We start from the raw sequence: 15717 nt of genomic DNA, 5'->3' as shown, positions 1-15717 counted from the left end.
CAGTAGCGAGAAAAAAAAAACACAAGAAAAAAGAAAGAAAAAAGCACCATCTGCAGGCCGCTCCCCGCATGTCCTGTCGTCTCCGTTTGGTTTGCCACGCCCGGAATTGTTCAGGCGTGGGTAATTCCTGCGGCTCTCGTGCTGCATCAGTTATGGGAAGCGATTGATCGGTTTGCCACAATCCCATTGGCCCCGGTGGTAGCAGAACGGGGAGTGCGGCCGAATGTAAGCACACGTGGAACGCCTCTGGCCAGCGGCGACGGAGCCAGCAAGTTGTGTCCATGGACGGGTCCGGTCCGTACTGCAACGCGTGGTGGATGTCCGTTTTCCTCTTCTTCCGTCGACGACGCTAAGCATCGCGTCTTGCCTCCAACATACAACATCCAACATCGGACATTGTTCACACCACATCTCCCAGCTGAGAACATCCGAGCCGACGAGGCCTATCGGTCACATCAGGCACCATGTTGTCAGCCAGCGATGTAGCTTCCCCACCCCTTGGGGAACCAAGAAGGGAAATGGGCAATCACCGGCGCCGGCATGAGGCTATTGAAAATCGGCCGCCGGACCTGCAGATTTCAAGATGAGAGGTTGTGTTCATACGCCGGAACGATATGGTTTTCATAGAAGAGGTTGCGGGATGTCTGGATGCTATAAAAGTAGCACATAGATATGAGAGAGCGATGTTTCCTGGATCTCCTGTATCAGCACAAGCTAGCCGAGCATCTTTCATCTGCCTTCCGTCCTGACTCCCACGGTATCTTCATACATTCGTTTCAAAATGCGCGCAACTGTCCTTGTTCTCGCCGGTCTTTTGGCACTGGCCAACGCCATCGCGCTGCCCGAACCCGAGACTGCCGCCTCCTCTCCTTCTTTTTCTTCTTCCTCCTCGGCCAGGGACCTCGAGGCGCGCGCGCCGAACTGCCCTGATGTCTGGAAGCGGGTCAACGCCGATCTCAACGCCCTGTTCCTCGAGGGCGGGAAGTGCAACGCCCTCGCGAGGGGCGCCATCCGCGCCCTCTTCCACGACTGCGGCTCGTGGGACCAGTCCCAGGGGCTCAGCGGCGGCTGCGACGGATCCCTGATCGCCGGCGTCGCGCCGGACGTCGAGCTCGACCGGATCGAGAACAGGGGCCTGCAGAACATCGCGGGCGCGTTGAGCGACCTGGCCGGGAAGCATAACACGACCAAGGCGGACATGATCATCTTCGCCGGGAGTGAGTCTCGATCCCTCTGGGGTTTTTTTTTGTTTTTGTTTTTTGTTTTTTTGCAACTTGAGCCCCGATTCTTGATCGTTTTTGAATATGTAACTGACTTTCCCTCCGCGTCTCAGACGCTGCTGTGTTCTTGTGTCCCGGAGGGCCCAAGGTCAGGACCTATATCGGCCGGAAGGATAACACGAACTCAGCCAAGAGGGGCGGTTTGCCGAGCCCCTTTGACACCCCCGAGAACCTGTTGGCGCTTTTCAAGGCCAAGGGCCTTGATGCCGAGGCCCTCGCGGCGCTGCTCGGCGCCCATAGCACCTCCACCCAGAGCTTCGTCAACGCGACACAGGCGGGGGCGTCGCAGGACTCGACGTGAGTATTACTCTCAACCATGAAGGGCTGACGAAGTGAGAAGGGCTCGCTGACGTGATCCCCACCGGGGACAAAACGAAATAGACCCGGAGAGCTTGATGTCAGCTACTACAAGCAAACGCACGACTTCGCCACCAAGGGCACCGCGCCGGCGGGCGTCTTCGTCTTCCCCTCGGACGCCGGCATCGCGACCTCGGAGGCGAGCAGCGTCGGCAGGTGGTTCCAGGGCTTCATCGGGGACCAGGACAAATGGAGCAAGAGCTTCAAGAAGTCGTGAGTGATCTCTCTGCCGCGCGCTGGCGGGCGGGTGGACGGACGGACGAACGGAGGACTAGTGGCTAACACGAGCGGACAGGATGGAGAGAATGGCCCTCTTTGGCAACGACAAGGGGACCATGGCTGACTGCACCGACGCGATAGCCAAGCTTTGATGGCGGAAGGGAGTTGCAACCGGGGGATTCGATCTTCGAATGGTGCTTTCTACAAACACGTACCTTTCCTGACGTTTACGAAAGTTAATAATATTATTCCATTCCATGGTTTTAATTCATAGTTTTAAATAATCAACATCAGGCTCCAACTTCAACATGGGCAACGCTTTCAATGAACCAAATGACACATCGTTCCGTCTACTCTGGACCCGATTGCCAAGCTACTCATATCACCAAGTCGGTAATACGTGTTCAACAAGGGAGTTGGGAAACCATGGCTTGGTGCCTTACGTCCTTGACACGGATGTTCTTGTTGTTGGTTTTAGGAAGTGATCTTGCGCTGTGTGCAAGTAGCAAGCTACGATGACCCAAATCCTTCCAAGCTTGTGTTTTCTGTCACCGCAGGCCCTCATTTCTCCATACCTTAGCAGTGGGCCGATGCATCATCAATATAAGGATGTTGTTCGCAGAATCATCTGACTATGGAACGAGAAACGAAACGGAGAAGATAGTAAAGGGACGATGCTTCGCTCAACATGATACCACCAACGCTAAGGTATGGGTTATCTAAACTGAACATCCATACAAATAACAATGAGTGATAATGTGTCACGATTTACCAGTAGCCACAGGCGGATCTAATACTGAGAGCCAACGGGAAGTTTTACTGTGCCTCAGACCCGGTTACTAACAATAGCGTCATTCCTTCCCTTTTATGAGCACGGCAGTATGTCTCAGGGCTGAAGATGAGAGAGGAGGGGAGGAAGGAAGAGAGGCGGAGCTGTCGCCACTCCACGGGACCTAGGAACAAGGAACGCATGTGTTCGAAAATATCGTTAGTCTTGCTCCAGAATGCCTTTTTGCTCAGCGTCAGCTTCGCGCCGAGCTGAAAGCCCTTTCAACTGTTCTCAGCCTGGCGTGGTCAGTGCATGTAATGATGCCCACGAGAAACCAGCCACAGACATGTCTCGTTCGAGACCGTCCAGAAGAAATAGGAAATAGGCCCCCGAAAAGGGCGCTCAAGCTATCAGGCATTCAAGCTTCTCTTAGCCCTTCCCACCAGTCGCTCCAGCAGCCCAGGTTTCACAAGGTTCTCCTTCGCCCCTGGTTCCAACTCTATCCAAACGATGCAAAGGCGAAGAAGTGGTTAGCCTGTCTGCGGACAGCGGGAAACGCCGAGGGAGCCTCAGCCTCAAGGCAACGCCATGACCCAGACTATTGGAGATCAGGCTCTCGGTTCAGAGAAAGACGTCTCTCTACTGGGAGACAGTGGAGGAGGAAAAAACAATGAAGGGGGTTGAGTCGCGCGGGAGGCGGACGAGGTTCTGTGCACCGCCAGACTAGCCCAGTCACGGGCCTGGGCAACGGACAATGTGCACAGCTCACCCAGCATGAGGGTTTCTAGAATGGCCCGAAGCCCTGATTGGAAATTAACCACGATCGTGCTGGATGGACTTTGAGGCCGTTTGAGGTTGTTAGCATTGGGGGTTGGCTACCACAACAACCAGAACACCAAAACACCAGAACACCAACAACAACCCACAGCGAGTCTGAGCGAGGAGAGGCCTAGAACAATGAGTGTCAAATTCCTTCGACCAGTGCCACACTGGGCAAGGTAGCCGATCAGGGTCTTTGCGCAAAGCTGAAAAAGAAAACAAAACCGTCCGAATCATCGGAGGAACCCTTCCCAATTTTCCAAGACAGCTGCCAGGATGTGAGTGGTTCGTCTCAGCGCCTTTAGCCATCTCGAGAGACGGCCAAGGATGGAAGCCTGCAAAGAAGGACCAGCAAGCGTGCAAGTTAGCTGGGACTACTACTGCCCGAGAGACGGAAAAACAATAATCTAAAAAACCCCCCACATAAAAAAAAAAACACCCCTTATGCCTTCAATCTCAAAAAGACTCTGACTCAGCTCTAGAGAAAGAGAGAGAGAGAGAGGGGGGGGGGGAGATTTAGAGGCGCGCAAGGCGCAAGTAGGCGCGGTTCCTGTTTCATTCCGCCAAGGCCGGGCGCCATGTCTGCTCTAGAAAAGCAACGGCTCTGCTAGCGCGAGCGCCACTGGCGCCCTCATCTCACTCTCTCGCTGCTTATTTACCGTGTAGCGGGACTCGGATCCCCATGGTACCTGTCCGAGCACGGGGCTAGAGGGGGGCCTTTGGAGAGGAAGAGAGGACCCGGGAGAAAATAGCACGCGGCGCCGGCGTCGTTTGAGAAAGATCCTTAGCCGGCCGATGCAAGCCCGTACACGTGAGGGTGTCACTGCCATCTAAGATTCTAAGATTATCTGGGGTATCTCAGGGGGTTGAGAAGAAAAGTCAAAGCGATCAAGGCTCTCTCTGTCTCTGTCTCTGTCTCCCTCTCCCCCCCCCCCTCCCAGAAAAGGCATGGCATATGGATGGCATGGATATATAAACACGGTGCATGCACATGGACTGTCGATCTCTCCATTCTCTCGGACAGCAGACAACAGCATCAAAACAGCCACACCCGCCTTCAAAAAGGACTCTCTCGCCTCTCCACGCTCTTTCTATCAAGCCATTCGCTCTTTGTTCGTCACTCGTTTTTTCATCATCATCATCACCACTCTCGCTCACCCACACTCCACTACCCACCCGAGCCGTCAAGATGAAGTTCTTCGCCCCCATCGTCCTCCTCGCCGCCGGCGCCATCGCGGCCCCGAGCCCCAGCGAGCTTTGCGAGCGCGAGCTGAGCACCGTCAACACCATCATGACCACCGTCCTCAACGGCATCCAGAGCCTCGACGGCTCCATCTGCGCCTACTCAGGCGGTCCGGGCAAGGAGCTCGAGGATGCCTCTGCCACCATGCTCACCATCATCCGCACCGCCACTTACAACGCCGCCGCCATGCTGCCCCTGACCATGGACGAGGCCATCGCCTTCCAGCCTCTGTCCGACCAGCTCAACGCCGCCGGTGACAAGCTGCTCGTCGACCTCAGCGACAAGGTCCCGCTCTTCGCCAAGAGCGGTGCCTGCGACAGCACCCTCACCTGGGTTGCCCAAGTCGGTAAGTCTTTTTTCTTTTTCTTTCTTCTCTTTTTCTTTGCACGGGACCGGCAGAACCAGCAAACCCATCTGGGGCCGTTTAGAAGCGAGAAGAGGAAGAAAAGGACATTGGGCTAACCCTTCTCCAGGCGGCAACGTCAACACCCTCATGACCACCATCTCCACCAAGTTCCCTGCTGGCGGCAAGGGCGGCGACGAGATCAAGCACTTTAACGGCATCTTCGCCGAGATGCAGGATAAGCTTTCCACCTGCTCCACCGGCGGCAAGGGCTCCGGCTCTGGTTCCGGCTCCGGCTCCGGCTCCGGCACCAAGATCGTCGATGGCAACGGCACCCAGGGCAACGGCACCAGGGGCGCCTCGCCCACTTCCACCATCCGCCCCGTCGTCACCGCCGGCGCTGCCCTCATGACCATCTCCGGAGCTGGCCTGGCCGCTGCTGTTGCCGCCTTCATCCTCTAAGCCGGCACATTTCGCGACCTTTCGATTGAACGGGATAATAAGTGACGCCCCGGGGGCCCCCAGGGCTGGAACTCTGCACATAGCACCCCGTCCGACTGCCTTGGTTTCTTTTTTTGGGAGGGGAGGCTGCCCGTAGTTTTCGTCTGCAACTCGATGAAGTCAAGATTTTTTTTTCCTTCACTGGAGGGGGGGAGCTGTGTTCTTGCAAATAATGTGTAGTCACGTCGTAGATACCAAACCAAAACGAAACCCAAGTTAACCACTCTAATACGCACAAGAGGCTTCAATTTCTGCAGAACATGCAGGACTAGCAGTCGGCATGTCTTGCTCGGAATATAAATGTTGGTCAGAGATGCCCGAAATAGACTCGCTGCAGGGGGTGTATTAGACCGTTTCACGTGAAATCCTCTGCGTGCCGCGCCGACTTAAGCGAAGAAGCAAACGAGAGACATGGTTCACAACCACGCCACAGATTGAGTCGGGGAAACCAAGACGCCGGCTGATACTGACGCAAAGAATTGTGTGTTGAACATTGCCCTTCCGGGGGGGGGTCAGAATCAGTTGTCTAGCATCAGAATCAGATAATTCCTTTTACCGAATCATCTTTTTGCCGCAGACGGACTTCCCCCAAATCCAGGTAAGCGAAGCCATTGTGCCACTTCGGCTAAGAACCATCAAACAAAATTAGAACCTCTGATATGGAATTGTGAGAATCGATAAACGGCTCAAGACAAGAGAAACAGACACTTGCATTGATCTGTAGCACAACTGTATGTTGTCGACTCAGGATCCAAACCTGTGTGTCATGATTTCAATGTCTAAAAATCAAGTCAAGTCTAAGCAGAGCTTGTCCTTCGGACTTTTTTAGTAAATTTCTGTAAAAAGCTGTGTTTTTCTGGTCAAGTACGTATTCCAGAGAGTTGTGACGAACTGCAACTGATGCCTACAGTTCAAACATGATGATTTCGGTCCATAGTTCTGTCTCTTGCCAATGATACTTCAGAACCTCCTGAATTATTTACATTTTCGTCCATAGAGAAGCATTCTTCTTCCTCCTCGCAACTTCCTTGGCTGCAAACACAAGTGCACATCCGACCGCAAGACTCGTACCCGCGAAAGCCTGCGCGCCAACATAAGAACCGTCTAACGCTGATATTAGTACCCCGGCGATTGGTGACCCAATAAGGGCCCCAACCCCTATGACACTAAACACCATACCCATCCGAGAACCTAGTTTCTGTAAGTCCGGGCTGAAAGAAGACACAACAGCCGGGGCTAGTGACTGGACACCGCCGATTACCAAGCTATAGTAAATTGTCCATACGTAGAGTCCGGAAGTCGAGTACACCGCTATCCATGTGAACATGGCCATCTGAGACCCAAACAGCAATGCGAAGAAGGTGTTGACTGTGCCAAAGTAGCGGGCAAGAAGGCTGGGTAGCATCCGCGCTACGAAGCCGACTCCGTTGAGGATCAATAGGAGGTTGACGGATTCGGTGTAGGGCATGCCTTGAATATCCCGGGCGTAGGAAGAGAGGAAGAAGAAGCCAAAGAAAACGCCCATGAAAGACTTGTATCTCAAGTTAGTGATACGGACAGATGGCCCACATTGCGCGTTGCAGCCGACACTCACCATAAAACACCCGACTGTGAAAAGACTGAACTCGGTTTCCCGAAAAGCAGTCCAGTCCAAAAAGCTGCCATGTTTTTTCGGCTCCAGTCTTGGCCTGGCCGAGAATACGGCGATGGCCAGCGTTCCCAGCTGTATGAAACCGATTGCCCTCATCGTCCAGCCAAAACCTACAGTCGGCAGCAGCGTCCTTGCCATGGATGGGAAGACAAGGCCTCCTGTCACACTGCCGCACGCTGCAATTCCAAAGGCAAGTGGCAGCTTCTTTCCAAAGTACGTGGCAATCAAAACCATCATGGGTGTCTGCAAGGACCCATTTCCAAGTCCTACACAGAGCCCCTGAGCAAGGAGAACCTGCCAGTAGGTCTTGCTGATGGATGTCATAAAAGTGCCCAGAACAACAAGAGCTGCGCCCAAGATTGTGACATGGTGGAAGTAACCGGCGTCGGTGAGCCTGCCAGTAACGATACCGCCGGCGAACAGGAAAAAAACAGCAATGGATCCTATCCATGAGATGTCGGACGGCGGCCGATTCAAGTGGGTGACATAGTAAGTCTGAAAGACACCAAAGGAGATAATTGAGCCCCTATCCACGATATTAGCCTTTTTTTAATACAGAAATAACCAAATTAATCCGAAGCAAAGATCAAACATACCAGGTGTTCATAATGGACAAAAAGCCCGCTAACACTACGGTGTGACACAATCAGTGCTCGATTCGAACCGGGGCCGGGGAAAGTTACCACTAGAACTGCAAGAACTACATACCTGACATCCAAGCTCTCCAGCCCCCATCTGGCAGAGGACTACTCGGTGCGACTGAACTCGAAAGTCTTCGGGTGTATGTTTGTGCCAGTGATGTTTCCATACCCAATTCTGCCATTGCGAGTGGTTGGTCTCGGGAGTTCCTCAATACTTCGGATCCACCTGCATTCTCGACCACGTTTCTTGGCTCGGATTCTTCGCTATCATTTTGCTCAATGTTTTGGGCCATTATTGTGGGTAATGTAAGTGTTCGTATTCGTAACCTGGAGATTCTGCGAAGCAATAGAAAAGTGATACTGAAAACAGGACTTAGTACATTATTAGAGACCAAGATTAGTATACGTGCGCTTCCACGTTTCTTATTAAGATGCAAGAAAGAAAGATAAAGAAATTCCAGACTATAGGATTTTTTCCTGCATCCTCACAATGAATAATGCCAAGGCTGGTCATTGTAATTTGCTCATTCCCACTCATAGCATCCAGCAAGACCGTTGCAGCTAGTGCCAGTAGAGTGTGATACCCTAACGTGTTTGCTTATAAACCCAGCCTTTCACTCTGTTTGTAGTAAAATTCCTTCTTAAGTGGAGAGAGACCTTGTCGTTGAGGCCCACCCGCGCGAGAATCATGCAGCTTTAGGTAAAGACAGTTGTGATATCAGACGCCGAGATAGCAAACCAATCAGGTTCTGCGGGCGCTAGCCCAAGCTGGACCCTGGCAGAGTATCCGCTACACCATAACTCATGTATGGGGTTAGCCTGCCATATATCAAACTGCCTCGCGTAAGAGAAAGTCAGTACCAAACCCCGAGACTGTAAGCTCTCAGCATTGGAAATCAAGCAGTAGAAATTGGAAATCAAACTTAAGGCAAATACGCTTTTGGAGACAATGTTGCTTACCAACACTTGTCGACCATGCAGCGTAACACGATCGAGCAACACGCCAGCATCTTGATATAAGGATCTCAACTTGACTCCATGATTGCGACTGAAAACTCCGAATAGTATCAATCCAACACAGGGTCTTCTACATCAATTCGACACAAACTCTTCTAGCTACTACCATCATGTCTATTTCTTCTGGGTTCAGAAGCAACTTGTCGATTACCTTCATCGGGACCGCCACAGCAATCATCGAGATCGACGGAGTACGGTTTCTTACCGACCCCTTCTTTCATCAGGCCGAGTCCTCCGTTGAATATCCAATCGACGCCACTCGAAGCGTACTTCTCAAAGTCCACCACGATCCTGGCCTCAGCATGCAGGACCTTCCCCCCATCGACGCCGTTCTTCTCAGCCACGAAGACCACTGGGACAACCTTGACGAACTCGGTCGCCAACTACTCGACGGTCGCCATGTCTTGACTACCGAGGACGGTGCCAAGAACCTGGCACCGCGACCCGGAGTGCAAGGCATGAAGCCATGGGAAACGGTCAATCTAACTCTCGGCGGCAAGGCGTTTCGCATCATGGCCACACCATGCAAGCACGTTCCCGGCAATGAATGTGTCGGCTTCGTCCTCACCACCGACGACTTTGGCACCGCTGCAGACGGCCGACCCAACGCAATCTACTTCACAGGAGATACCGTCTATATGGAAGAGCTTGCGGCGGTCGGTCAGCAGTTCCACATTGCTGCCGCTATCATGAACTTGGGCGAAGCTTATTCTCAGTTGGAGCCGCTGCCTGCTCCGAAGGTCCAAATCACTATGGGCGGAAAGCAGGCTGCCAGTCTGTTCCGCGACATCAAGGCTGATCGCATAGTACCTATGCATTATGACGCCTGGGACCATTTTACTCAGCATGAAGAGGAATTGGCGGAGGTGTTCGAGTCAGAGGGCGTCTTGGATAAGGTCAAATGGCTGAAGCTGGGGGAACCTGTCCAAATCTTGACAGCCGAGTCTTGAAAGACCACCAGGAGACAATCAACTACAACAGAGGTCAGAATTAGCTCTCAAGTCCTAGAACGTATGTCTATGACTTCCGAAAGAAAGACAAGACTCGCCCTTTTCACCGCTTCCATAGTCTAGACTCAAGTTGCACAATAAACTGGTTCTATATGCATACGAGAAACAACTGTAGTGTTATCGATGACAACTGGACCAAAGAGCTCGTCTAACCAGCAGGGAATCGGAAAAACTCGTACAAAACCCAGAACACATGCATGTCACGTTGGTTCTCGTATATAGTCCGCAAGTTTTGTCCAGGCAAGCCAGTGTATTGGCAGCTTCCAATGAAGCAAATCAGACGTTTGAGGAACTTTTCAGTCACCAAACGGTTTAGAGTAGGAGAGGAATTCGCTTCTTCATACTCATCTTGCGGCAATAGGTCTTAAGCGGCGAGGCATTGAAGCTGTCCGGTGCGACATTGTACGTGGGCATGGTTGATATTGTAGCGAAGCAACTTGCGCCCTTGTTATTCTTGATTCGCCCCAGAACACTGGTTGTCTTTGGCAATATCAGAGCCTTCTGGTGAATTTGGAGACTAGTGCCACCCTACTCTTAGTCTCAAGTGCAATCGACTTACCTGACTCCTCAACCGGTAGTACGTTAACGCCTGAGGTGAGCACTTGACTCACTGCAGCTATCTTTGAACTAACTTCTTTAGAAGTATGATAAGTTTCAGCGTGCTAAGGACGTACAATTATGCAATCAGACTCTAACAATAGTCCAGATAGGCGTCCATGTTACTTGTAAGGCGCAAGACTGGGGAGGAGAGCTGATGTTAACAAATGTACCGCTCCTGGCAGATCCTAAAACGCGTTGCCGCAAAAGATTTTGACTCTGCTGCCATTACTGACGTGCATGACTTACTTCACTTTAATGGGGTGACGCCAGTCTGTGGTAAATCGGACGAGGCGAGGAACTGTAGCTGACTCATTGACATTAAACAATAACGTCACATACCCACTTTCCGACCACCCCCCCATTCCGACCACCCAAAAATGCCTCACCGCCACATCCAACCTCCCACCTCCTCCTACTTCTAACTATCACAACATTTTCACCACTCATCCAAATCACCTCATTTTTTGCATACGCTTTATTCTAACCCCAATAGGGCAGTATACCAAATATAAGATCAATCAGGCTATTAAGGCTGTAGGAAAGGGTATAAGTCTAAGGAAGGCATCCATTAAGTATAGCATCCCAAAGACTACCCTCCAAAACCGTCTGCATAGCACCCAACCAAGGGATATTGCCTTTGCAGACTACCAGAGGCTCTCTATTAATCAGGAGGCTAAGCTTGCTGAATGGGTGCAAATCCAGCATGCCCTTAGGCTTGCTCCAACCCATCAGCAAGTGAAGGTATTCGCAGAAAGGATCCTTCATGCCATAGGGGATACAGATCCTCTAGGAAAGCAATAGATCCAAGGATTCAAAAGAAGAAACCCATCAATCAAGGTCCAGAGAAGTCGCCCTGTTGACTCTAGACGTGTTAATAAAGCATCTACTAAGGTCATCAGGGACTAATTCAAACTCCTCGCCATACCAGAGATCAAGGGCATCAAACCAGCCAACAGATATAACATAAATAAGACTAGTATCCTTAAGGGCCAGGGATCTAATAGGCTGGTGCTAGGAATAGCTAAGACAAAGTCTGTCCGCAAGAAACAGCCTAGATTAAGGGCATAGGTGTCTATCATCAAATGCATCTCTGCCATAGGCTATGCCCTAAATCCCCTCATTATATATAAGGGCAAGACAGTCCAGCAGCAGTAGTTTCCTCTAGATCTTAGCCCTTATAAAGGATGGCAGTTCACTGCAACAGAAAATAGATAGACTACAGACAACACTGCAGTTAAATAGCTGCAGAAGGTCTTCATCCCTCAGACCCTCCCTCAGGGCAAGGAGGAGGCTAGACTGCTGGTTGCTAATAGCCATAGGAGTCATACAACAACTAAATTTATGTAGCTCTGCTATATTAATAACATCCACTTGTTATTCTTACCTCCACACACCTCCCATATCCTTCAGCCACTTAACCAGTCAGTCTTTAGCCCTGTAAAGGCAGCCTATAGGAAGGAGCTTAAATACCTTAGTTAGTGGAATGATTCTACTATTGTAGGCAAGAGAAACTTTATAGGCTGTTATTAGAAGGCTTGTCTAGTAGGCTTAACAATGCAGAACATCTAAAGTAGTTAGAAATATACTAGCCTATAGCCTGTCTCTGTGGCTAAACCCCTTATAAGCCTATTGCTGCTCCTATCAACACCAAAGCCATCAGATCAGGCCTGCAAAGGGCAGTCTAAGGGCAGCTAAGGGCAGGCTGGAAGTAAAGAAGCTAAAGGATAGGTATCTGCGTCGTCTGCAGTAGCATAGTCAACGCCAAAGAAGATAAAGGATCTAGCTAGCCAACTAAAGCTATTCACAGAGCTAGAAAATCACGCTTCTACTCAACGCCTCCTATTTAGGAAGGTAAAAAAAGGCTTTAGTAAGCAGGCTTATCAGTTAGCAGCTGCCCAGCACAAGCTGGAGCTTCTGCAGGCCCAGGTTGCCAATACTGCAGTAAGAAAAAGGAGGGCAGTCCAGCTGGATCCAAACACCAAGTTCGCCAACATCAAGGACATCCAGAAGGCCCAAATTGAGGCTAGCGAAAAAGAGGATATTACAGATAGATCCAGCAAGTCTGATTTACCCAGTGAAGCTGAAAGCTGTATTGTGGTGGCATCTAGGTGCAGTTAATAGTTAATTAAACATACTGGTGTTGGTAGGAATGCCCTCTTTTTTGGGTGGTCGGAATGGGGGGGTGGTCGGAAAGTGGGTATGTGACGTTAGTGGCGACGGCCGCAATGGGCATTGTGGCAGCGATGATATTGAAAGCGGCACTGAAAACTATGGCATTGACGCCCAAAACCCCCCGATGAATAACTGAGGAAGTAGGTGGGAGTAACGAATTACATCTCTCTAGAGGAACAGCGGCCGCTATAGAATCGCTACCAGCTTGCATCTATCCCTGTGCAATTTTAACTATGCTCAAACCTTTATCAGTGAAAATGACGCCTCTAGAGACATTAACTGGCGACTATACAGGCCTTGGTTAGATTAATCTATATTGACTACTAGCTAAGACATATAGATAAGCTCCAACATGCTGTACATCTATTCTAACCAGCAACCGAACATGTACTGTGGGAGTCTTACTGATTGATCAAGTTATAGAGCACACAGTGGTTAGCTGTGTACTCAACAAGGGGCTAGTGGTCATTAGGATACATGAAAGTTATTTCTGACGGGATGAAGCCAACTAGTATGTCAGCCAAATCCTTGTGGTCCAGCATGACTTTTTCCCAAAATGCCTACATAGCTGGAACAATGCGGATGAAGGATACTTCTGACACATGCGCAAACTTTTGACTACATAGGCTATAAGTCTCACAGGTTCATAACATTCAAGATGACATACTCGAACGCTCCGTGGTCAAGACAGGGTCTCCCAGGTGTTCTCAACCATTCAGGTAGGTTTGAACGACAGGAACATTCTATGAAATTAAGAGAAGGGAGGCACCTAAGCCCCATGATCATATAATACAGGTTTTATTCTGCAGCATTACTGGCGCAGGTCCACGGCTTTGTACCCGAGCCCCCTTTGGCTATCGCCTCGATAGAAACCCAGAGCCCCAGGACACAAAGCACGATGCCTACAAGTAGGAGCAGCGAGGTAGCCGCGAACCGGCACTTCTGCTGCCAGCTGCTGAACCAGTTACCCTTGTGCATCCATAGCCAGAAAATCCCCGGCAGCCCAAACGAGAACCAGCTGGCGAACGCCGCGGAGACGAGGCCCAGCAAATTGTTGAAGACAGGGATGGACTCGGAAATCACCATGCCGAGGCCCCAGATGCCCAGCGTGATCAGCAGCCAAGCGATGGTCGAGATCCTGGTCCGCCTCACGACATGCTTGGTGTTGCCGAAGATGCGCGTGAAGACGTACTGCGACGCGACGTGCGCGTAGATCACGGCCGCAATAGCGATCGTGGGGATTGCCACGCCCCAGATAGCCTTGCGGATGGTAGCGCTCCCAGCTGCAGAGAGCGCTGGGGAGGGCACATCGGGCCCAACGTAGACGTAGATGATAACTGCGGCGATGATGTAGAGCGTCGTATCCGTGATCTGCAGGAACGCGAGCGCCTTTGGCCAGTCGTCCGGGTTTTTAAACTCGGCGATGACGCTGAAGAAGATGGAGTGACTCGCTGAAATAATGAGTAAAGCGTCAGGCAAAACGAAGAGATGGCTTGGTCTCTTTTTCCCCTAATAGATCACTTACCAAAAGCACCGGCAATGTTGGTCACGGCCAGAAATGCAGGGGAGAAGCCAAGGGATTTAAAAACGTCGATAGAACCACTCCCGATAGGCTTCTCAATGGCAACGTCGATGACCGTGATGAGGACGGCTACGACGATGGAAACGCAGGCTTGGGAGAGAAGGTCAGCAGCCGCTCGGAATGCAATACGACTGATAACTGCACAAAAGGGAAAGACTTACAAGTCGCCGACATCCAACTCGTCCACTTCAGCGTTCTTGGCACGTTGAACACCCAGAACACCAACATGCCAACCGCCGCCCAGACGACTGTGCAGGTCGAGCTGTTGGTGAGAGTGTTCATGCAGATGGTCCACATGAGGATGTGCCCACCCATGAGGAAGACTTGGACGACCGTCTGCGCCCAGCCGAAGAACTCGCGGAACAGGCCACCCATGCCGATCGGCTGCCCAATAAGCTCAACCGCATCGCCGAAGTTCTGGACGAAGGGGTACTGCTTCCGGAACTCGGCGAGGACGAGGCCGGAGTAGGTGGCGAGTGCACTGATGACGCAAATAAGGATGATGCCGGGGACGAGGCCGACGGTGGCGAGGACGGAGGGGAGGGAGAGGATTCCGAGGGAGACTGTCTCTGCGACAAGCACGATTCCTCCTTGTCTGTTGTCGCGGTCAGCGTGTCCCCGATGGCGTTTGTAACGTGTTGAAAGACTCACAGCCAGTGTAGAGTCTTGAAGTTGATCAGCTCGCCTTCTTCCTTCTCGACGATGCCGCCGTTGTGAGTCGAAAACGCCGGGGGTACGTTGGGGTCCTGGTTGTGGACGCGGCCCTTAGGCCCGGGCGGGTAAACAGGTACGTCCTGACGCTCGGGGTCAACGGGCGCCCTCATGGTCTCGGCCTCAGCCTCGTTGCCCATGATGAGATTTGCTGGATGATGATCTGCGGTTTGAAGATCGATGGAAACTGCCGTTGCCCTTGGTATCACAACTCTCTCTCACGGCTCAGGGGTGGAACCGTCTGCGCTCGGTGGAGCGGCTTACTTCGACGACAACAAACTTAACAGGGTGACAGTGACAACATGAGATGCAGGTTGGCTTGGTGGAGAAAGCGGCTGTGACATGCAGGCGTTTAACTTTTGAGGGGTTCCCCGGACTCTTGTGTTGATGGACAGGTGTTGTCTTTCGGCAGATGTTCAAGGGAAGAAAGATTTAAAGGAACGATGCTCGCAATCTCTCTCCTCCATCCCCCACATCTCTTCACCCTACCATGTTTGACTCACTCCCCGCGGTCTCTTCCGCGCCACCTGATCCTCAAATCAGTGTCGGCACCAGTTATCCTGACACGGTTGACGAGGAGAGGTATTACTGGATCCGGAACCTCCGCTTGGAATTTGGGACGCCGGGGAACGGGCGGGCGAAAACTCAGCAGTTGTTGTTACGTCTTTTAATCCACTTTTGGGCCCGCCCGGGTCCTTTCCGGCCCCCTTTTCCGGGACCATCAGCGGTTGCAAGTCGTTAGTCAAAAGGTTTCGCTCCCCAGCTTTTCTCTTCTTCGTGCAGTGGCGTGAGGTGTCTTATG

At 51.6% G+C, this 15717-nt stretch overlaps 5 protein-coding genes across 5 annotated transcripts; 3 read left to right on the top strand and 2 right to left on the bottom strand.

The window, feature by feature from the left end:
• Window positions 1–781: 781 nt before the first annotated feature.
• CDEST_12064 (Putative hem peroxidase, peroxidase, active, heme-binding peroxidase Ccp1) lies at window positions 782–2008 on the top strand (the record flags this gene model as incomplete). The annotated part of the gene is made up of 4 exons (XM_062928220.1): window positions 782–1217; window positions 1334–1577; window positions 1662–1850; window positions 1933–2008. The coding sequence occupies 4 exons, from the start codon at window positions 782–784 to the stop codon at window positions 2006–2008; spliced, it is 945 nt and encodes a 314-aa protein (XP_062784271.1).
• A 2462-nt stretch (window positions 2009–4470) lies between these two features.
• CDEST_12063 (Putative Cell wall mannoprotein) lies at window positions 4471–5492 on the top strand (the record flags this gene model as incomplete). The annotated part of the gene is made up of 2 exons (XM_062928219.1): window positions 4471–5033; window positions 5161–5492. The coding sequence occupies exons 1-2, from the start codon at window positions 4634–4636 to the stop codon at window positions 5490–5492; spliced, it is 732 nt and encodes a 243-aa protein (XP_062784270.1). The 5' UTR covers window positions 4471–4633.
• Window positions 5493–6510: 1018 nt separating this feature from the next.
• Window positions 6511–8116, bottom strand: CDEST_12062 (Putative major facilitator superfamily, MFS transporter superfamily; the record flags this gene model as incomplete). The annotated part of the gene is made up of 3 exons (XM_062928218.1): window positions 6511–7708; window positions 7779–7812; window positions 7891–8116. 3 exons carry the CDS (start codon window positions 8114–8116, stop codon window positions 6511–6513), a joined length of 1458 nt encoding a protein of 485 aa, XP_062784269.1.
• Window positions 8117–8950: 834 nt separating this feature from the next.
• CDEST_12061 (Putative metallo-beta-lactamase, ribonuclease Z/Hydroxyacylglutathione hydrolase) lies at window positions 8951–9790 on the top strand (the record flags this gene model as incomplete). The annotated part of the gene is made up of 1 exon (XM_062928217.1): window positions 8951–9790. The coding sequence occupies one exon, from the start codon at window positions 8951–8953 to the stop codon at window positions 9788–9790; it is 840 nt and encodes a 279-aa protein (XP_062784268.1).
• Window positions 9791–13345: 3555 nt separating this feature from the next.
• CDEST_12060 (Putative amino acid transporter, transmembrane domain-containing protein) lies at window positions 13346–15345 on the bottom strand. Its single transcript, XM_062928216.1, has 4 exons — window positions 14856–15345; window positions 14366–14799; window positions 14148–14294; window positions 13346–14073 (listed from the first exon to the last, which is right to left on the bottom strand). The coding sequence occupies exons 1-4, from the start codon at window positions 15053–15055 to the stop codon at window positions 13421–13423; spliced, it is 1434 nt and encodes a 477-aa protein (XP_062784267.1). The 5' UTR covers window positions 15056–15345; the 3' UTR covers window positions 13346–13420.
• Window positions 15346–15717: the final 372 nt, after the last annotated feature.

The sequence above is a fragment of the Colletotrichum destructivum genome, chromosome 8 (genome assembly GCF_034447905.1).
Source record: "Colletotrichum destructivum chromosome 8, complete sequence".
Lineage (NCBI taxonomy): Eukaryota > Fungi > Ascomycota > Sordariomycetes > Glomerellales > Glomerellaceae > Colletotrichum > Colletotrichum destructivum.
This window is presented reverse-complemented; position numbering and strand designations above follow the sequence as displayed.

What these genes read in the sequence shown, in the direction of transcription:
- CDEST_12060 (XM_062928216.1), bottom strand. Translation starts at nt 15,055, where the DNA reads ATGGGCAACGAGGCTGAGGCCGAGACCATGAGGGCGCCCGTTGACCCC. An exon ending in TTCAAGACTCTACACTGGCT is followed by an intron (nt 14,800 to 14,855) that starts GTGAGTCTTTCA and finishes CCGCGACAACAG; the next exon opens with ACAAGGAGGAATCGTGCTTG. An exon ending in CAACATTGCCGGTGCTTTTG is followed by an intron (nt 14,074 to 14,147) that starts GTAAGTGATCTA and finishes TCATTATTTCAG; the next exon opens with CGAGTCACTCCATCTTCTTC.